At 44.0% G+C, this 21,717-nt stretch overlaps 1 protein-coding gene across 14 annotated transcripts in view; it reads left to right on the top strand.

Moving 5' to 3' along the window:
• Positions 1-21,717, top strand: part of ANKRD6 (ankyrin repeat domain 6) — a 111,878-nt gene that overhangs the window by 70,523 nt on the left and 19,638 nt on the right. For 9 of the 14 annotated variants that reach the window (XM_075747695.1, XM_075747692.1, XM_075747690.1 and 6 more), the window contains 2 exons: positions 5,844-6,100; positions 15,067-15,165. In XM_075747695.1, coding sequence (XP_075603810.1) covers positions 5,981-6,100; positions 15,067-15,165 — 219 coding nt within the window. In that variant the 5' untranslated portion in view covers positions 5,844-5,980. Of the gene's footprint in view, positions 1-5,843; positions 6,101-15,066; positions 15,166-16,380; positions 16,784-17,365; positions 17,706-21,717 lie in introns of those variants that run through there. The other 5 variants (XM_075747686.1, XM_075747689.1, XM_075747688.1 and 2 more) reach the window with 2 other exon arrangements.

Consider the following 21,717-nt stretch of genomic DNA (forward strand, 5'->3'; position numbering starts at 1 on the left):
CTGAATAATGCTGTTATTCTAAAGTGAGTACAATCTTTGCGTTTATGTCATATTTTAAATATGACAAAGTGCTTTGCAAAGAGGGTGGACCAGAAGAAGATAATTTTATACATTTTAATATCCTGCTATGTACTAATAAGCAAAGAAACTCATTTTGCTCTGAGAGCAAAGCAAAGAAGAGATAGGCAGTATTTAAACACAGGAAGTTTTCGTAGAAAGATTTTTATTATTATAAAATAGTAGCTATTATGTACACTCCCATTACAAAATGGTCCAACTCCTTATCTTATACTGAGCTATTCTACAATAATTTAGAATATTTTTTATTCTATTATTTATGTTGCATAAAATGAAGCTACCACATTCTGAGAGTTTTTGGGGTCCCTTGCAGAAAAGGGGGGGGATCCCTTTTTCTTTTTTTTTTCCTCTCCCTTTCATCTTGTACCTTGCTACGCATGGAAACTTTTTGTTAGCTATGTAAGCATAAGCGTTCTTTTATTCAGATAGATACTACTTTAACTTGGTGGTTGTACAGAAAGCAACCTGTGCTCTGGCATTGCATCCTTTCCGTTTAGCACAGGGGACTTATAAAGTTGATTAACTCATGTCTCTTAAATCTTTCAGAGTTTTCAGCTATTTTCACTTCCCTCAGAGAGGAAGCTGGTTTTTTACCCTTTCTTTGAATTTAGGAGAGGTCGTTGCCTAGCCTTTCAGTATCAGTAATGTTTGATGTGTCCTGGACTTTCCTTTAGCTTACAAAAAACATCATTCCTATACTTGTTTTGTTACAGACATCTAGGCGATACAGACGCTGAAGCAGTCTGGCAGCAGTTTGGAGGGGAGGGAGCTGGGGAGGGGGGAAGGTGCATAGAGTGTTTTTCGCCTGCTCTGCCAGTTGCACGGGAGAGAGGCAGGAGCTGTGAGCTTTTCATGCTGTGCCGTTCCCGGCCAAACATCTCCTATAGCATCCGTGGGATGGCGTGAGCTGCGGGCATCATCTGTGGGGATGTGGCTGGACTTCAAGCGTCTGGGGATGGTGCCTCGCTGCTGCCGGTCAGAAATAATCCACAGTCGACCTGTCCTTTTCCACACTCCACAGATGGGGTGAGCAGGTTATCCTCAGAAGGGATTGCCCTGCGGCAGAGCAGCTGAACCTGTGGGCATCACACCTGGCAGGCTTCCCCAGAGAGGCAGGGCAAGTAGGTGTTGCTTTCCCAACCTGCCCCAGGTAAGTAATCTGATCTTAAACAGAGAAACACAGACATGGCTGTTTCTTATTGAAAAATATGTTAAAGCAAAATCCTTTTTTTTTGTTTGTTTTGAAGGCAGAAGGTTTGAATATTCCCGTGCTCTGTGCTTCGCTCGAGCTCCTGGATTTGGGGGGTGATAATGAGGGATTTAATTCTGGGCAGGAGGCGCTGGCAGCAGGGATGCAATACAGCGCCTGTAATCGTGTTTTCAGGTTCATTTTGCACCATCTGGGTGTGAAAGGAGCGGTCGAGCTTTTAATTGTAGTCCTTGGGGATCTGGTACCTTCCTCCTCCTGCTGCGGGTGCAGACGTGTTCAAGGAAAGATACTCTGGGGGTCTGAGGCGCATAAAGAGTTAAAGCCAGTGGGGAGTGATGCCTCCCTGCTCTGGTGAGGGTGCTACACCCCGCCGGCTCTGCCAAGGTGGGGTTGCTGGGGAAGGGTCCGTTGGGAAGGGAACGAGGAGGTTGTTCCCCCTCCCACTGCCACCGGTCACCCATTGCCTTTTCCTACCAGCTCAGGAGAAAAGGAAAGTTGGTCTGGGCTCCTATCCTAGTTGGACATGTTTTTCTGAGTCGCAAATAATCCCAACTGAGAAGACATAAAGCAGCCGGTGTGGGGAATGTGACCTGTTGTGTGAGCACCTGTCTGCAAAACAGCCAGGAGCAGGAGCTGGGCTTGTGACATGACTGCCCCCAGGAAAGGGACCGACGGCTGCCGGAGACTTGGACAGCCTAGGAGACATCTGTAAAAGACCAATAGTTGAGTCAACTCCTTGCTGTGCTTTTATACATGATACAATCAGTGGAAGAGGCAAGAAGGCAGATTACATGGTAACAGCGGGGCCGTTGCGGTCTGTCACTCCAGCGTGGCAGGGCATGGCAGGCCGAGGAGGCTCGTGATCTCTGGCCACGCGTACTGTAGTAATGGGAAGGCAGCGAGAGGGGGGAAAAATCAAACTAGGAAGTGAGTACGATTTCCAGCATCTACCTTGCGCAGGTACATACCTGTTAACTGGCCTTTTCCCTAAACTAAACTTACCACTGTTGCAAGTCATTTGGGGTATTAGTGTGTGTGGCTAAGACGTAACAAGCATCTACTCTGTCTCTGAATTTGCTCAGAAATGTCGGCGTGTCAGGAAAGTGCTTACATTGGGCTTTTTGCAGTGAATATGAAAACCTCTCCATGTCAATGATGCAACTGCTTTTTTTTTTTTTTTTTTTTTAATTTAAGGGATAAGAAAACCACACAGGGTCCAACAACAGATGTTTTAAGATGCACAGAGCTGATTGTTAGTGTATGGGTAGCCAGGTTAGGTGTAAGGATGGGGACAAACAAGTGATGGTACAAGTCACCTGGAAACCACCACTGCACCAGCAAGGGCTGGCACCGAAACAAACCACCTCGCTGCCTGAAAAGCTCACGGAGTAAGATCCCTGTTGTAAGGCTTGCCCTGCACTGTGTGCTGGTCACGGAGGGAAGGAGTGGGAAGCGCTTCTGGTTGTGGAGAAGCTGCTCTGGGACGTGATGGGAGCATCAGGGAGGCGTTGGGAGCAGGGGAGCCAGGCTTGGGGGTTTCAGCTTGCTTCGATATGAGTCACCAGAAAGCAAATGCTTAGGGAGGTGAGATGGAAGCTTGTGTTGCTTTTCACAGATCAAATTATTAAGTGTAGGCCATCTGTATTTCTTGGTTTTTTTATGTGGTTTGTACTATACTGGGCACATCACTGTGCTGGAGGGGCAGGGTACAATGTGTGCAGTGCTGGTGAAGGACACGAGGGGTTTTTTCTTCTTACTTCCATCTTTTCCATGTTACCAGGGTGTCCGAACTGTGTCCTTCATGTTGAGGGTGTGGGTGAGACTGGCCCAGTGGCACAGGGTACGACACCGCTTCTCTGTTGTCCCTTGTTGCACTGACTTTGAGGCCCAGAAAGTTTTTGTCTTGTTTCTCTGAATAAATGTGCAGCTATTTCCATGTTGTTCCAAACATGGTTGCACTTAGAAAGCAGGAGGAAGGTGAGCAAAGGCTAACCTGAATCTCTTATCTGGAAATAGTGTTACCTAATGCTTATACTTAGAAATCAAGAGTCAATTATCGGGGTCTTTTTCTAAAATGCATGTAATATTCTTGAGCATATCGTTCACCTCACAAGGTGTTATAAGAATTAATACTCATAAAGTGTTTTAAGGTTCGTTAATACAAATTACCATAGGAGTGCAAATTAAATTCTGCTGGTATCCTCTACTACTACAAATTAACCAACGTGTTTTAATATACATGATCAAAAACATTTAGTGTAGATCAGTGATCCTGCAGGGTCCAGGGAGGGTGGTGAGGCACTGGAACAGGTTGCCCAGAGAAGCTGTGGATGCCCCCTCCCTGGAAGTGTTCAAGGCCAGGTTGGATGGGGCTTTGGGCAACCTGGTCTAGTGGAAGGTGTCCCTGCCCATGGCAGGGGGGTTGGAACTTGATGATCTTTGAGGTCCCTTCCAACCCAAACCATTCTATGATTCTATGACTTTGGTGACACGGAGGATCACAATACCCTGTTAACCGTTCAAATAAACAAGGCTACAGCATCTTTTTGTTGCAGAGTTATACTGGTGGATTGTCCTGGTTTTGGCTGGGATAGAGTTAATTTTCTTCATGGTAGCTGGTGTAGTGCTGTATTTTGGATTTAGGATGAGAATAATGTTGATAACACACTGATGTTTTAGTTGTTACTAAGTAGTGCTTACACTAAGTCAAGGACTTTTCAGCTTTTCATGCCCTGCCAGCGAGAAGGCTGGGGGTGCACAAGAAGCTGGGAGGGGATACAGCCAGGACAGCTGACGCAAACTGGCCAATATTCCTTACCATATGATGTCATGCCTGGTATGTAAACTGGGGGGATTTGGCTGGGGGTGGCAATCACTGCTCAGGGACTGGCTGGACATTGGTCAGCAGGTTGTGAGGAATTGTTTTTCATTTGTATCGCTTGTTTTTCTTTGGGTTTGTTTATTTATCTTTTTGTTATTTTCCTTTTCATTACAATTTAGTAGTAGTATTTTATTTCAATTATTAAACTGTTCTTATCTCCACCTATGAGTTTTCTCACTTCTACCCTTCTAATTCTCTCCCCCATCCTACCAGGGGTGGGGAAGTGAGTGAGCAGCTGTGTGGTGCGTTAGTTGCTGGCTGGGGTTAAACCACAACATGGTATGATCTTGTAACATTGGAGTGATGTTCATTAAAAGGTCTTGCCCCCAATATTTAGAAGATGGGAAGTTCGTGTGCCACAACCACCCATGCATTTTCTTCTTGTTGCTGGGAGTGTCTTCCTGGTATGAGGATGGAAATTAAATCTTTCCGCTGATCTGGTGATGATCTCCCTGCTGGAGCTGTTAGCAAAAATGTCAGTACTTTGAGTGGTGGGATTATGATGGGGAGGGTTTTGTACTATCAGCTAAACTGAGACAAACAAATCAATTTAGGGGGGCAAAAGCCATTAAGCAGTAATAGCTTTTAGTTATTGCTCTTTTGAGATGGATTCAAAGGGATAACATCAGGGTGAAAGGCATTGTATTCCACTATCAATCTCCAGGATCATCTAGTCCTTGTACCAATTACCCTTAGACTATGCAAAGCCTGTGATACTGGTAGCTGATAAGGAGCAGTGCAGTGATATTTCAAGTGAGAAAGAAAGATAAATCATCTGTATACACACTGGCTCTCTTGAAGGTATTTTTCCTGTACTGAAACAATTAAATACCAAAGTGTGAAAAGCACAGGTAAAGCTGAAATCCTCCCAAACTGGGCAGGTTCTGGATGCTACAGCTCAAAGTGTTCTACGGGTACATTTTCTGGAATTATGTCAGAAATGTCTATCCAGCTCTGATGGCTCAGTGGATGGGTCAGTGGAGCTGGGGAAGAAGAACATGCTCATAAGTCTGCATGATGAGTCCTAAATCTGAATTGTTTCTGGGGTCGATGTAGTGTGATGTCAGCACCGCAGGGGGAACATAATTTCTAGCTGACAGCAAAGATGAGTGTTTCCCAACTGCAGGTTGTGATCCCTCCCAAAGGTGTCCTTGGGATGGTTCGGGGGAGGCTGTGAAGCATTTTATACTCATGAGGGAACAGTCAGCTGCCTGTAATTGCTGACTGCACTCAATCCTTCCAGGGCAGTGGTTTGTGTATTTATATCCGCAGCCAGTAACTATAACCTATTCTTGTTCCCTTGGCCAACACAGGCAGAGCTGCTATTAGCAGTGGAGGTAGTTAACCCATCCTTGGCCGATTAAAGTCTGGGGGACCTAGGGGGAAGGAGAGAATGACAGGGGCCCACAGAAATACAGGTTAGGCCAAAAGAGTTACGCTTTCAGAAAGTTGAAGGATTTTTGTCCCAAAGTAGGGAAGTGAGGGCATGCTGAAAATGTGCTACTGTCTGCATCCCTCTGCACTGCAACACAAGTGCAATGTCTTCAGGAGGCTCCGAGGGTTTTTTGTGACCCCCTCCCAAAGCGATGCAAAGACAAACACTCAGGGAGGAGCTGCTGCAGTGTTTCCGTCTCTGAAACCGTGCTGACGGCAGTGTTGTTTTCTGATCCACAGGTCCAGAGGATGGCATAGCAATAACATCACCGTCCAGGGAGCCGGGGTCCTTCCTCACCTGCCTGCATGCTGCTTGAACCGATCCCAAGCCTTTGTTTTTGGACTGAAGAAACCTGAAAACCTTTCTCTCCTAATTCATGAGCCAGCAGGATGTGGTCGCCGTGCTTTCAGAACGCCTGCTAGTAGCCGCCTACAAAGGCCAAGTGGAGAATGTGGTGCAGCTTATCAACAAGGGTGCCAAGGTAGCGGTTACCAAGGTAACAAGAGAAAAACGCTTTGCGAAATCCGTGGGAACTAACATAACTCCTAGACCATTGTCTGTGAAAATGCCCTCATAGCTTTACCGTTCTGAATGTGACCGAGGTTAGTGTTTAGATTTCCTTCAAGTTTATACTTAATAGCGCATGTGAATTTACAATATAGTGCATGCCTTGTGTTTATACACTTCCCAGCGGACGCAGCTGTGATGAACACCGAGTCCTTAGAAACACAGCGACATTTTTCAAAGCGTGCATTGACTTTTGAACACCGTACGAACTGATGAATGGAGTGATTCATCAGGGTTGAGGGAGGGCGGTTTAGAGCGCCCATCTTTCAGGGTGAGGGGATGGGGGAAAGCCACCTGTTGCGGTAGGGTAAAGGTACGCAGAAAGCGTTTCTTGCCGCTGAGATCTCTTGGTACAGCAGTCTCACTTATACCCGACATCTTCATTGATTTGTGCTGTGTAGTCCCCAGTCAGTTCCAAACTTGGAGGTTGCAAACTGTGTTCCCCGTACCTTTGAGATAAAGTCAGCATTGAAGGATTTCTGCTTAGATGCTAAGAGAGTTTGAACTGATACTCACCTTTTCCTAACTCTCAACATGTTATAAATAATACTGGCATATAAGTGATGAGCTAGAAGTGGCTGTTGCAGAGGTTTGATCAGCAAAAACACTTAAAAAGAATTGGGTAAGTTAGATCTTTAGAGCTGTAACATAAAATTTGGGACGTCCTGTTTTGATGAGCTATTGTTCTCCATCGTGTCTAGTTTTATTTATATTTCCATATTGGTTTTGAACACTATATATATATGGGAGCTAATATTTACAGACAGAAAGCAAATGTGAGTGCATTTGATAAGTAATCTGCCTTTTCCTCTTTTTATCTGTCAGTGACAGTTGTTTTCAATCCCTTTGCAGTGTTTGAGTTGTACATAGTATTTATTTTGAAAGCTGGAGCAATCCAAGAACAACCAGTGTTTGTAAGGGGTTTTTTTGCCAAAACTAAGCGGCCTCTGGTTGGTAGATACAAAGTACAGATGTAACAAACATGAAGGGATCCATGCCTGTTTGGCTCTGTCCAAGCAGCTCTGTAGCTGATGAACAGCTATTAAAGGTAATAATAGATCAGAGAATACTGACTTACAGATGTCGGAATGGTAGCTCAGGGTTTTGTGGTTGTTCGGTTTTTGTTTTTATTTTTTAAGATCATGAGCTTTGAGACTGCTGAGGGACCTACCTGAAAATATATAGATGATTGAAAGGATGCTGTGCTTTGTATAAATCTGTGCATTAATGTAATTTCAAATCCAGCTTCCACACTGTTTGAACATAAAATGTGGTGTCCTTTGTAATGGTTGCCAGAATAATCATGCCACGGATTTAACTGTTTCATGGAATTAGTTGCCATAATCCATGATTCAAATGTAAAATTGACACTTTCTCATTGTTAAGATTGTTTATTATGCAATTATCAAGGCCTTCAGTTAATTGCAATAAGAAGCAAATTGTGTAGATCTGTCAAACACAAAATCACGTTAATTTGATAAAATGCAGGTTTGCTAGAGTTAACAAGTTTTTCTTTCCTATACGATATATGTGGCTTCCTGCTTCTTGCACTTGCTTTGTTGTTCAACCCTTGCATGGAAAATCAAAGCAAAGCTCATTTGGTGGCAAAACTGTGCCCAGGTGCAGAGTGTTGGTGTTTCTGTTGGGAAAGCCGGTGAGCTGTGAGTCCATCCCTGTAGCTGACCTGGTACTATGGGATTGTAGCTGTTCTTTCGTAGAGGTTGTGGGTCATCCCCATGGAGCCCAGGGAGGGGGGATGACAAAATCTGTGCCTCTTTTCATTCCGGATGCATCGTGGCACATCAGCAGGCAGCCCATACAAGGTACTTGGGTAGCCCAGTGACAAGCCTGGCTCAGAAGAGATGAAGTCAGATCAGCAAGACTGTGGAGGAGTGCACAGAGGAGCAGAGAGGTTCTCAGAGCAACCGAGGCTACACACATGGAGTATTTTGGAGGTGCTCAGGCACTTAATTCCTCCCATGCTATGAGCCAGATAAAGGTGAGCTCAATGTGAACAATGAGGCATGAGACCAAGCTGCTGCCCTCATTAAAGGTCATCAGTTCAGGCTGAGTAATGTCCTATCCAGGTCTACACAGCATCCAGTTTGCATCTGGCCCTCACCCAGCCAGCTAGCAGCATAGGGAGAGCATGTGCCTATTTCCCTATGAAAGGCTGAATAAACATACCCTGCAAGAGCTTGGCTTGCTAATCTGGTGACACACAAAGGCTGGAAGGAGAAAGAGCCATTTAAAGTCAAGGACAAGGTTATCACAGGAGCAAGCATGTATGAATTAGCCTCATGTATATTTAAACTGGAAATTTGAAGGGATTTTTTAGCCATCAGAGAGACAGGTTCTTGTGCAGTCTTTCAATAAGCAGAAGAGGCACAAAATGAGAACTACTTTCAGGATAGGAGATGTTAATTTTGGGATGGAAATTAGATGGCATGCTTGTTGAAGTGGAGAATTATTGATCAAGTTTTCAGATAAACTGAAACCCAGAGCCCACTCTCCTCCCCAACATAAAACTCATTGCAAATGAAGCATAAAAATAAATCTATTCACGTGCATGCCTTAGTTCTCTTATACCTGTACGCCTTCTGCTTTTATACAAAGTCTTCAGTTTGTTCTGTCAAATTAAATTCTAGGGATTTACTCTAAAAGAAAAAACAAAGGGGGGGAGGTTTGTACTTCTCAGCCAAAATTCCTGCTGAATTCTATCAGTTTTATTGGAGGAAGACGACATGCAGAGACAAAGCTCTTTGGAGGGAGGGACCAAGTTCCCACATCACTTTAGGCTTAAAATTTATTTCTGATACACATCTGTAAGCACAGACCGATTCTTGTGGAAAAACACCATGCAGAGCCACAGCTTGAAGTTACCAGGGTCTAGAGCTAAATGCTAGAAAGTTCTTTATTCAAACTGGATTAATTGAGCATGCCTTAAGAATAATGAAGCATATTTTCTGTAACCAACCAAGTACTATTAAATGATGGATAGCTGGCAAGCTCATCCAGTTCTATTTTTATTATATATAGGGATGGTCATATAATGTGGTTAATTGCCATTTCAGTAAACAACAGTTCAGCTGCAAAATAGTATTTCATTTTTGCCACCTCTAACTATATGATTTCAGAAGAATAGTTTGAAAGAATCAAAATTCAATGGAGAATTGGAGTGTCCAGGTGCTCACTTGAGTGTTTCCTTAGGGATGCACTTGTTTTGTTTTGACAGCGTTACTAGCAAGGCTTCTGTGCAGGTGAAGTCAATATGGAAGTGTGTGCTCTAGCATCTTCTCCGACTCCAGTGGGGGACACTGGGGCGCTTTCCAGGTTTGGGGCCTTGTAAAATACGTAAAGAAGAGCTGATGGCCAGCAGGTTCATAAAATCATAGAATGGTTTGGGTTGGAAGGACATTAAAGATGATCTGGTTCCAACTCCCCTGCCACAGGCAGGGACACCGTCCACTAGACAAGGTTGCCCGAAGCCCCATCCAACCTGGCCTTGAACACTGTTGATCTGACGTCAGGGAGCCCAGAGAGAGACAGGGCTGGTGGTCCTGCATTGCACATACATCGATCGCTCGTCCTGGTGCTGGAATTTCTGCCACCAGTCATGTGAGGTGGTGGCCAAGAGATGGTCTGCATCTCAGTGTGTGAGGCTTCATGGCTCTGATTTGATTGTTTTCTCGACCAGGGTGCTCTGTTCCTGCTCTGCCTGGTAGAAAGAAGAGAAGATTACCATTTTTGTGCCTTTTTGTCTGACATTATTCATAGGTGTGAAATTTATAGCTGTTTTCTTCATGAAATGGGCAAAAAATACCCAGAACAAGTGATCGTACAGATTGGCTCATCCAACAAGCAGGTGCTTTTGTAAAGTATTTTGATGAATATGCTGTAAAAGCTGGAAAATTAAGAATTGGGCCTGGTATAATTAAGTCTTTTCTTTCAAGCAAGAAAGCTGGTCCCTTCTTTCAGTCCTTTTGTAGTAGAGCTCTCTTTCAGTAAAGTTACTGACAGCTGCATCTTCAACAGTTAAGCACTGGGACTTTTGCTGAGCTGCTCTGCCTCGCTGTCCTCCCAGGATGTTTTCCTTTTCCTGGGTTATTTTTTTATTTATTTTGTGAGTTGAGATAGGTTAGGGAAGGGACTGAGAACCACTAGGAGTGGCCCAGGAGGAATGGTAGTAGTGACATCTCAGATGAGGTCAGCTCTTCTCTCGATCTTGTCCCCAGAACTACGCCTGGAGGATGAAGAAAAGTGGTCTTTCACCTCGTAGGCATCAACTTGTGGTGCATCCCAAGGGTGCCTGGCTGAAACAAGGCACTTCTGGGAGAATGGCAGCCCTTAACATGGGCTTGCTCCGTGCCCGGAATTGAAATTACCAGGTCTGAACCTCTGTGCTACAGCTCCCCAAAACGAAGTGTTACTGGGTGTTGGATTTCACTGGGGCATTGCAGCATGGGGTGTAGCATTCAATAGCGAGAATTAAGAGGGCCAGAAAAAGCTGTGTGTTAGCAAGCACGCAGAGAGGAGTGTGCCATTTGTCTGTTAAACGTGAAAATGATTTCCAGAGGAAGTCATAAAGGTAATACAGGCAGTTTTATTGTAATTTGTATAGCACTATGGCTTTTATGAATATTTTTTCAAAGGGAAACAGAATATAGCTTTTCTGCAGAGCGTAGCATTAAGATCATAGCTATAAAATTGAATTCTGCAGAGAAGGAATGATCATTTGGCAAAAACCATAGAAATTCAAAAGGTAGTGCTTCTGTTTTGATTCAATAATTCTGTTTGTTTGTTTGATTTGATTTTTGAACTAGTCATGTTAGGAACCTGCCATATGGCAACACTTTCATAATGCTGGCGTACTTGTAATCTTGTCATCAAGATTTCAAATTCAGAGCATATTGAGTTCTTTAAAACAATCTTGGTTTTTTCCTTCCTTTTTAAGTTCAGACAGAAACAAAAAAGAAATATATTTTGGTGCTTTCACATCTTTGTGTTTGAAAAACTAGTTATGTCTGTTTTAAACAATAAATAAAAATAAATGAAAGGGGACTTGCAAACATTTAGGCACTCGCTGAATGCCTGTTGAGGTCACTGGGAAACTTGCTGCTGACTTGAGTGAGCAGGTATTCACGAAGAGCGGTCTAACAAATCATCAGTGTGAGCAATGTGACAAGACTGGGGTTTTGTTTTCAAGCTTTCAGATAAAACATGGATAGGCGTGTTTTTGTATAAGTGCAAAATGGATGAATAACTAACAGTCCTTGTGCAGCACCAGAGCAGGGTGAGATGGAGAACTGAATGTACTTGCATAAAAGTATCTACAAGGACATAAACTCAAGGAAAGCTCATGTGGCTGACCGTGCTAAGGCCCTCCTCTGTGGATTTGGTTGCAGAGGGCACACATTGGCAGCTGCTCTGAGAAAATTCTGCTTTTAAACAGTACCTATCGACAGCTGCCTGTCAATGTTTGGAAGTTAGAATACAGATTAAATACAAACAAAACCCCTACCCTTGCATTTTACTGCTGAGATTCATGTGGCTGCTTACTGTGCTTGGCTGCAACCTGATACACCCCATAGCTATAGCAGCGTGTCACGGTTGTTGGAAGTTGCAGCCTTGGTGCAATAGGTCCCATTTATTGTGTCAATAAGCCTGTGACACGGGAGGATTTGTATGATTTGTTGCCTGCTGAAGCAATTATTTACATTTGAATAGAAGTCCGAATTGCGTATTTTTTAAAGTGAATGACTGCTTTATTGGTTCATTAATCCTAACTTGTAGCAGTCTCTCATTTGTATTTCTGTAATAACCCCCAAACCATTACAGTTCATATTTGGAAATGCTCATAAGCTTTTAAGTTGGTAATCTGCATGTTAAGCAGTCCCCGGTTTTAGTGATGTCTCCTTGAAATTAGCATCTAGGAGACACTCTTGTTTGTGTGTGTTTCCTTTCCCACTAGGACCCATGTTTATATTCAGATAAGCCCCCTCTTTGGTGCTGCAGTGGTGAGTGCAAAATGTCTTCATGGAGGAGACGTGCAGAGGGAAGTTCATCTGGCTGCCTTCATCTCTCTTCCCCCTAGATATTTTGGGTAGGATGCATTGCTGTGAGAGAAAAACTTTATGGGCTGTTGGTTTGACGTAGAGATATGAAGGCATGAGCAGCTCTGACTGTTGCTGCTGAGGCTTCTCGCTGTGGCATGGCCCCATTGAATGTTTCTCTCCAAAGCTTGCTGAGCTCCAAGTCTGTCATCACAGCATGAGGGGCACCCAGATTGCCTTGTCTCTCCCTCCGAGTTTTTTCTGAATTGGTGTGTGCGTGCATATATACGTACATACTATGTATATGTTTTTGTGGGGAGAGGGTTGGAGTGTTTTTCCAGTGTTTGTGTTGCCTGCACTGGAACACCATCCAGCTGTACTGCCCATCTCTCATTTTGATGTTACTGGGAAGAAAAAGAAAATCTGGCATTGCCAGTTCTTGCAGAGTTATGATTAATTTTGAGATGATCAGTGCTCTTCCAAAAGCCTGAGCCTGTAATCAGTGTAATGTGCTGGAATTGATCCTCCTTCCCACTCTCCCATCATAGGCAGAGTCACAGTTTTCATTTATAGTGTCCCTTTATAGTAGGAAGAGCTCAAGGACTGCATGTATGCAGTAGCTCTGTTCTCTGAAGGTCTCTCTCTAGGGGTCTCCAGTAGGTGGGATGCCTCTGAACCTATGTTACTGGATAGAGAATCTCAAAACACACAAACTGTCTGCAAGAAAAATAATGCTTTAGTGTTCCATTTCAATGACTTTTTTTTTTTTTTAAAACAAAAACCTGAGTTTTGGGGACCTGGCTGAAGTTTTTGAACGCTTGGGGACAATGATAGGGGAAATGCACTGTTAATGTGAGCCTCTGTTTGCTGAGTGACAGGAACAGCCAGGCAACCCTTGCTCGCAGCTCTCCCTGGCCCCGTGGTGGCCTCTTCCAGCAAATGCCCTCTCCTCCTCCAGCACCATCTCCTGTGGCTGGCCATGAGCACGGGGAGGCTGCCCAGCTACGGAGAATGGGGGACAGGTTGGTCCCTGTGACAGGAGAAGTTGTTGCTCCCTGGGGCAAGGGCAGCCTCCTCCGGATAAGCCCGTTCCCTGGGGCGGCTTCATTTTAATGTGCCTTAAGGCACTGAACGGGCAGGTCAAGGTTGTGTGATCTGGATCTTCTGCGGTTTTGCAACCTTTTCTTGGGCTTGTGCCCTGCCACCAGGCATGCTCTGTGTGGTGATTGCCTAGGAGGGTGTGTTGGGTGAGGAAGACATGTCCCTCGTACTGAAATAAACACATACCCTGCTTTCATAGTTTACTTTTAACATAGTACCTTTGGCTGCACCTCAGCATTTTTTCAGTGGTTGTAGATGGTTATCTTATCAGAAAGTTTCCCTGCTGCGATATATTCATGTAGTTGACACTGTTTTCCTTTTAAAGTACATGAGCTGACTTCAAGTTGGGTTTGTTTGGGATTTTTTTCTGCTCTGTGCACAGATTGCAATAAATTGTTTTCATGATATATTAGTAACTTGCCAGGAAGTGAGATGCCCGGATTAAGTGATTTACTTATTGCCATTAAGTAATGTAGAAAGTCAGAACCCATAAACCTGAACATGCTGGAGCACATATTCATAATCCAACCACATTGTTCATAGCTGGGAATGATAGGTCAATCTAGCTTCTTTTTTATTATTATTCTGGGGTTTTTTTCTTTTTCTTTTTTTCTGCCTCCTGCTATTGAGTTACCTGGAACAGAGACATAGCCCTGGCTCTCCTCCAGGCTGATGAAGAAGGAAGCGTGCTCGGTGCAGGTTGGTGCCCTTCACTGTAGGGGCAGGCATTTAGGGACCTGCAACCAGGTCAATCAAGAAGCACCCAGGGGCAGTGGTGACAGCTGAAAGCGAGCCCTTCCCACACCTTCACCGGGACAGGAAGGGAAGTTTCCCATGCGGGAACGAGGTGCTGCCACTAATGGGAGACAACGTTTGGGTTTTGAGAGACCCATGTGTCAGAGTGGGTGAGGACTTTTAGATCTGGCCCTTCAGATCGATAACATAGGACAATTAATCAACATTTAACGTTTTCAAAGCACAGCACAACTCATCAGTAGTGACATGGACATCTTCTCCCCAGCAGTTCTGTGGATTTCAATGCTGGCTTTCCTTTTTGCTCTGAAGAGGCTGATTTCCCGAGGCTCTACCAGCAATGTGGGTATGAGATTTGCTCAGTGAAAACAATCCTGTCCTGAGATTGTTTTTTTATTTACTTGAAGTAGCTTTCCCACTGGGGAAGTTACTTAAAACCTCAGAACAGTGGTGGTTGCCTTCTGCTTACTTCAGGCCACTAGTAGCCAGCCAGCTCTTGAGGTGTTCGCTCCTTCCGTAGGTGATTTATGTTCCTTTGCAAGCTAAATCTTTGGGTGGAAAAATAGACAATAGCAGTAGTAATGAAGATATAGATAGGTAATAGACACAGGTGAAGACTAATGTAACTCTTGTCTCATAAAATGACTAATGAAGTAAATGGGATTCTTTGTGAAGATACTCTGTGATTTTAGCAATGTCTGGGATCCTGTTTTCTTAATTGCGATGAAATAAAATTTGCAAGGAACAGTTTTAGAGTGTTGGCGTTTAACAGTTCTTAAGGTTTTTGACTCACTTTTTGTATTGATGCTTTGAGATTTCATATATACACATACACACATGCTCTCGCTCTCTGTCTCTCTCTTCCTGGAGTTAATTCTTGATTCTCCCTGATGAGTTTTCTTTTTCAGATTGTGTGGGTTAAAGTTCTTGTCAACTACCACATGTAAAAATTCATCTTAAGGTATTACTGTTTTCTTCTCATTCACAGCATGGCCGGACCCCCTTGCATCTTGCTGCCCACAAGGGTCATCTCCACGTTGTCCAGGTCCTGTTGAAGGCAGGTTGTGACCTGGATATTCAGGATGATGTAAGTAGATACAACCTTCTTGCTTGGGGTGGAGGGGAAAAGGTAATTTGCAAGTAACAGTAGACCTTCACTGTAGGATTAATCCAAGTAGGATTAAATGAAAAGAAAATCTGTCTCTCTATTTTCTAATTTGGAGATGTAACCTCTAATTTGGAGATCCAAAACTGCATGGGAGACAATGTAAAATGTGGTGGTTTTCAACGAATAGCTTGGTCCTCTTGCTGAAGCTGCAGAGCTTTATTAGACCTCTGGTTGCACCAGGCGGGTGTGAGTAGCAGTGAGAGTCGTCGTCTGACGCTTGGTTTGGAAATAAACTAGGAGTTCGTTGTACCCTATGGGAACCCACTGGAGGATGTGAGGTAAGGGAGACAATCCGTTGTGATGTTTGCCTGAAGTGGGAGATGCTTTTTGTGTAGACACATGCCACAGCGTATGGAGTATTGCACAGCTGTCCAGAGCGCTGTGCAGCATCGCAGGGAAATCATCCTGTTGGAAGCTGCACTCGATGTGGGGGTGGTCGCATCTGTGAGGCTGTCGTGTGGTGAAGCATCAGCACAACCGAAACCAGCTTTGAATTTAACAAATGGGAGTTTGTTTTCATTCGGTAAAATATGTAAGTTACTGGAATTTCTCGGGTTTTCCACAAGAATAGTTCTAATCTTGGACCAAGCTTTAAGGCACATTGGAGTGACCGGTAACATGGTTTTAGTTACCTCACTCTTGAAAATCCCCTTAAGCATTTGTTTGCATCTAGAGAGTCTTAAATATCTATAGAAATTGGAAAACTGGTTTCTTTCTTTGCATGAGTAGCTGCTTCCCTGTGAGATGTGAGCAGGCTGTCTGACAAGCTGAGGACTGGGGTAATGGTGCAGCCAGCTTTCTACATGGAAACTTGTTTTTCTAGGAAGAAATTTTCCTTCCTGCGCTCTTTATTCTTTCCCTGTGCCCATCTGTGAAATGGAGCAGATTTGCAAGTGTAATGGGAGTATCAGTTTATTCAGATGTATCCTGAGTATGTTTTGTGACTTCTCCCAGCGAAAATGATTCATCAGGTATTTAAGACAAAATTGCAGGTACTTTACAAGTACAGTTGGTTTTCCTGAGAAAAGCAAGTTGCTGCTCTAAGAATGCAAGAGCTTCCACTGACTTTGTCAAATCGGGTTTCTGGTGAAAACTGTTTTTTGAGTAAGTCTGGGGTTTTTTTAATCCTCTAGGAATAATATCTAGGCTGTTTATATGTAAACGTGATAGCCATAATGGAAAAACAGTAAACGAGTGTTTAGCATCATTTCAGTTTTGTGAAGAGTCTTGTGCTGTAGAAATATTCGGCTCGTAGAAGACCTATTTCACTTGCCTTGCAAGCTTCTCAGTGGCTTTGTTCACGACAAATTAATACCGCTTCTAAATGTGATTAATCTAAACAGAATAGATGCACGCTTGATTCACAGATACTGTTTCTTTAAAATGTTTTTTGATTTTAGCTCTGTATTTAGTAGCAGTAGTTTGGCTGGGGTTGAGGAGAGCCTCAGGAGTTGCTGAATCTCAGAGGGTGTGTTTGGATTTAACTCAGAGGAGGAGGAAGGCTAAAACTCCAAGTGACAATTTTTTCTTGTGAAAGGTATTAACTAAAATATTTCTGCTTTCCTTTTACATAGGTCTTCAAAGAAGGTTCTCTATGGTTTCTCCTTGTATAATTCATTTTTACACGCTATTTATGCCCCACAGAATATGTTCATATTCTCTTTTGGTTGCAATCTATTAGTTATGCCTTTGCTCACTTTTACTGTGTGCTTATTTGGCAGCAAAGGCATCTTGGTTTCAAATGTTGATTAACATCTGTACATTTCATTGCTGTTTTTCAGGAATACAGATTTAGGTTCAGAGATGAAATCACATGTGGGAGTGGGGACTATCATATTTAATTAAAAAGTAAATTACTTAGTTGATTTTTGTCTGTGGCATTGTTATGATAACACAAAACCATCTCCAGGTTCTATAAAGATGACCTATATTTTATTTTTCTAAATAACAAGAGAAACCTAAACACATTTTATTTTGGCATTGACTCTCTTTAGCTAATTAATGAATACAAGACTTTAATTAATGAATACAAGACTTTTCATCTGCCACATGATAAGCGAAAACTTAAAAGTTGCTAAATGTTGTGGAGAGATTAAAACACTCACTTCATGTTCTACAGATACGTTCTTTAAAACACAGTAGGAGCCGTAAGAATTAGTTGAAGAATGACCTCCAGTGGCCTGGAGTGGGATTATTATGAATTTCAACCGGTGGAGTCCAGCTCTGTAGAGTACGCCACCCCGGGAGCTAACTCCTTCCTTCTCCCTGCCAATACCGAAAACTCTTACTGGGATCCCAATGCCATCTCTGAGTGGTCAATGAGTATCCATACAGCACACACCTCAGAAATAGTCAAGGAGAAAGTTGTCCCGGTGAAGGAAACCAAGGACGAAAAAGATAAGAGAAACCAGAAGAGAAAGGCTAGGAAGGAACCTAGAAGATCAGAAAGAGAGAAGGAGGTTAGAAATCTTGTGCATCAATCCTGCCTTGAGCTTGACGTCTCCCACGGCTGCATGCTGCGAAACCTTGGCCTGGCGGTCTGGCATGACCGAGCTCTTTGGCGGTGCATGGCTGCATGGCGGGCTTTGTGCTGGGTGCTCTGCATCAAGTTTCCTGCCCTGTATGCGCTCTCTGAAAATCTAGCTGGGAAAACAAGTTGATTTAAAACAAAGGCTCGAGGCACCGAAACTTCCCTTCTGGAAGCTCCAGTTCAAGAAGCAGAAAATTAATTTCAAATAGAACAATAACCCAGGGTTCATAATCATTTCTAGCTGAATGTAAATATGCAAAATGGCTTATGCCTGTACAACCATTTCAGTCTCATTGAAGCTGTAATTTGTTTCGTTCCTGATTATTTTCTCATGCCTTGATCACATCTGCTGGTCATGCATCATCATTTATCGTTCAGAGTGAAGTTGTTCTTACTGTGTATCATGGTGACTGCCTTTCTTTAGAGGAGGAGGAGGAGAGCAGCACAGTGATGTTGAGAAACACTAGGGCACATTCAGTTGCCTTTGTGTACGGCTGCTTCAGGATATCCACCTATGCTTATGTGCTCCTGAGAGTATTTAACAGTTGGTTATATTTAACTTTAAAATATTTTCAACTTTCTACCATCAATTTAGTGGTTTGATTTCATAGTATAAGACTTTGCAAGTGCCGTCCAGCACTTTGCATCAGGGCTAGAAGGCATAAGGTTTTGCTGCTTATTTTGGTGCAATTCTCCTGTAGTGAGACAGTTTATTTGGTGATTTCTGCAAAGATGGAAAGAAGGTGAGGAGGCAAAGTGTGATGCTGGAGAGGGGCTTTAAAGGAGATTGTACAACTGATGGATGTTCTGGAGAATGGGATTGTGCAGGAAAACAAAATATGGTGGTTATAGTATTTTTTGAAATCAGAGAAAGGAAAAAGTAACATGTATTACAAACTAGTGTACACTGAATCTTGTTAAGTTTGGGCTGTAGAGTCTATAAAAGAGACTGCAGTAACCCAGGAGAGCTGGCAGAAGTACTAATGCCACTTGAAACCCTTTTGTAAGTTGCTTGTGTTGTTTCCTTTCCCTTGGGGTGAACTTCAGATGTAAAACAGGTGCCTGTCCAGTCCCTAGGTGCCTGGTCCTAGTGGTTGCACCCACTGCTTTAAGTTAGTCAGCAAGTGAGGAAACTGGAGGAGGTGATTGCAAACACCGGGACACTGAACAAGCACTACAGGCCTAGCCGAAACAGAAGTGCTAAAGAAAAGGGTAATGCCAAAATCCATGGAGATGGTCAAGATTTAGGTATCTGCCTTTCTTCAGGACTCCCAGCCTGTAACCCTCTCCTGAAAGCAGGTGTTTAAGCTCTCTGTAAAGAGCGTGGTTTCACTCTGTGGAAACATACTGCCTGCTGGTGCTGGGCCTGGCTGTGCAATAGCCCCGTCACAGGCAGAGCTCTCGGGATGTGCCGCCCTGCATCCTCTGCACTGTGGGATGCAGACTCCTGTCCCAGCGTCTCCCTCTCTCTAGCCCAGTCAATACCGAGATTTTTCTTAAAAGTGGAGCACTTTGCACACAGCAGTGCTTTCATGGCAAGACAAGCTGGGCAAGTACCATCATCTCAGGGCTGCTGCAGAAGAGCCAGCGGCCACCTCCTTCGCTGGTGTCGTTTTAAAAGGTGGTGGGCCTATCTGCAACTTGTGTGGAGCTTCTTCTAGCACGCCTGCGACAAGGGCGCTCACAGGGCGAGGGAGAGGAGCGGGGATACCTGTGTTAGGGGCTGCGGCAGGGCGGGACGTGTGCCACGCAACGACCTCCTCAGTGCCACCGTGACGGCGGTGCCCTGTGGCAGTGTGCAAACCGAGATGTCTGCGGTGTTGGAGTGGAAACACCTGAGTTTGAGTTGTTTTCAGGGCTAGGCAGCAGCTGAGGAAGGGGATTTAAGATGCACCGGTGTAGACTTAAGTGCTTTACTTCTACCAAGCTTCACTCAAGCACCTAAGTGTCTTTTTGGCATCGGGCCCACATCTGCATTTAGGCAGACTCTGTTGTTTCTGTCAAGGTCACATTTGCGTGACATAGCACTGGACTTATCTCTCCTCATTGCTGCTGATCTGCAGTCTGTTCCTAAGGCATAAATCACTTACAAATAGGATCATAATTTCTGCCCAGCGTAATAGTCTGGGCAGTTAATACGCATTTACCGGTGTAATTGCTCTCCGAGCCTCTGGAACAGCCCCCAATGCCTTGCTAAAGGCAGAACTCTGATGAGTGCTTTCACAGACAGTTATTTTAGCAATTAATGAAAAGATGCACGAGTCAGTGATTACACTGTCTGAAAATTCACGTTGTGAAAAAAATATAACTCATCTGTTTTATCTGACTCCGTAAGAGGTAAGATAGGGGTTTGCTCCTCTTCTGATGAGGAGGCAGGACAGGTTGGAAACACAGCGGTGCAGGCAGTGTTATTTATCAGTGGGCTACGCCATCTCTGTCTGGGTCGCTCAGTGACTTGCACGCAGAGGCCATTGCAGTCTGAGGGTCCAGCTTGCACGGCACCTTAAGCAGTTTGAGGTTAATGTGTGTGCTGTGGTCCGAGGGAACGGTTGACCAGGTCCTGCCCTGCTGGCTGAGGGGCCTGGTGGTGGTAGGGACCTTCACCAGGACATTGGTACCTGCCATCTCTTCTCTGGGAGGTGCCTCAGTCCAGGTGGGGCAAGGTTTGAGATATCCTTTGACACTCCCTGTTACATGGATGATGTATTTCTTTACCTGGTCGGGGTGCTGGTCGGACCTTACTCTTTGATGCTTGGCTCTCCCCATGCTTGTGAGGGAAGATGTCAGCACCAAAGCCCACACCTTGGGCAGGAGACACCTGAGCCTGCCATCTGCAGGACTTGTGTCCCTTCACCTACCCATGCTTCCATTTTGTGGACCAGAATATAGTAATGGACAAAGCTCGGACATGGCTGAAGCTGTCCCAGTGCCGCTGTGCAGCCCTGGTGAATGGTCCCCCCAGCACATGGACTGGGCACCCCAAGGGAGACCTGCTCCTGCAGCAGTGAGGTGTGCTTCCCGCCTTCCACATATGTGTTGTCTTTTATTTAACTGAGATGCCATTAGAAGTAGCTGTCGTATCAACAAACCCCAAAAAGCTGAATGGCCTTTGACCTCACTGCAATTACTGTGATGGGATTGGGCTAATGACAAGAACAGCCTTGATTTAAACTGGCCCAGCGAGAAGATCCTTAATTACAAATTAAATGCAATACAATCCATTCCTACCCCCAATTTGGTCTTCTCCACGAACAATTTTCCTGACTGTAAAGAAGTAGGAACCAACCATTCATTGTCCAAGCTCCATCCATCGCAATGGCAGATGTCATCTTGTTTTAGTCTTTATTATAATGTCTTGTGTAGTTCTGCTGGTGCAAAGGGATAGTTGACGGATTACTTTCCACTTCATGGTAGTCAGATAAAATGACCTTTGCAGTGTCCACATTACCAGTACTGCAGTAGCTGTGCCAGTCATCAGTACCATGCGTTATCAAGAAAGGGTGTTAAGTTCTTCCCTGGCTTGTTAGCAAGCAGATTTCTGTGCAGTAATAGTTACTGGAAATTATCTGACACTTGCACTTGTGACATGGTATAATCTGGACATTTTCCATAACATTTTGGTTATCTTTAAATTTGGAACAAATACACAGGTTCAGAGAACTTGCGGTGCTGTCAGTTTCCCAATACTTTGTGTTTTTCTGAAAGTCCCAGTTCCTGGAACCATTACTGTCCAGTCATTTCCAGTCTTGATAGGGACAAGAACAAAAGTAAGAGTATGTAACCTCTAGAGATGAAACACATCTAGCAAATTTTAGAAAAGCCTTCAACACATTTTTTGAAAAATCAACTTCATGATTATAAGCCAGTTTAATGATTTACTGCTGGTGGGAGTTGGTATTATAGGAGTTACTGAAAGATCATGGTTGGCAATGCTCATTTTT

Source organism: Balearica regulorum, chromosome 3, assembly GCF_011004875.1.
Source record: "Balearica regulorum gibbericeps isolate bBalReg1 chromosome 3, bBalReg1.pri, whole genome shotgun sequence".
NCBI classification, from domain to species: domain Eukaryota; kingdom Metazoa; phylum Chordata; class Aves; order Gruiformes; family Gruidae; genus Balearica; species Balearica regulorum.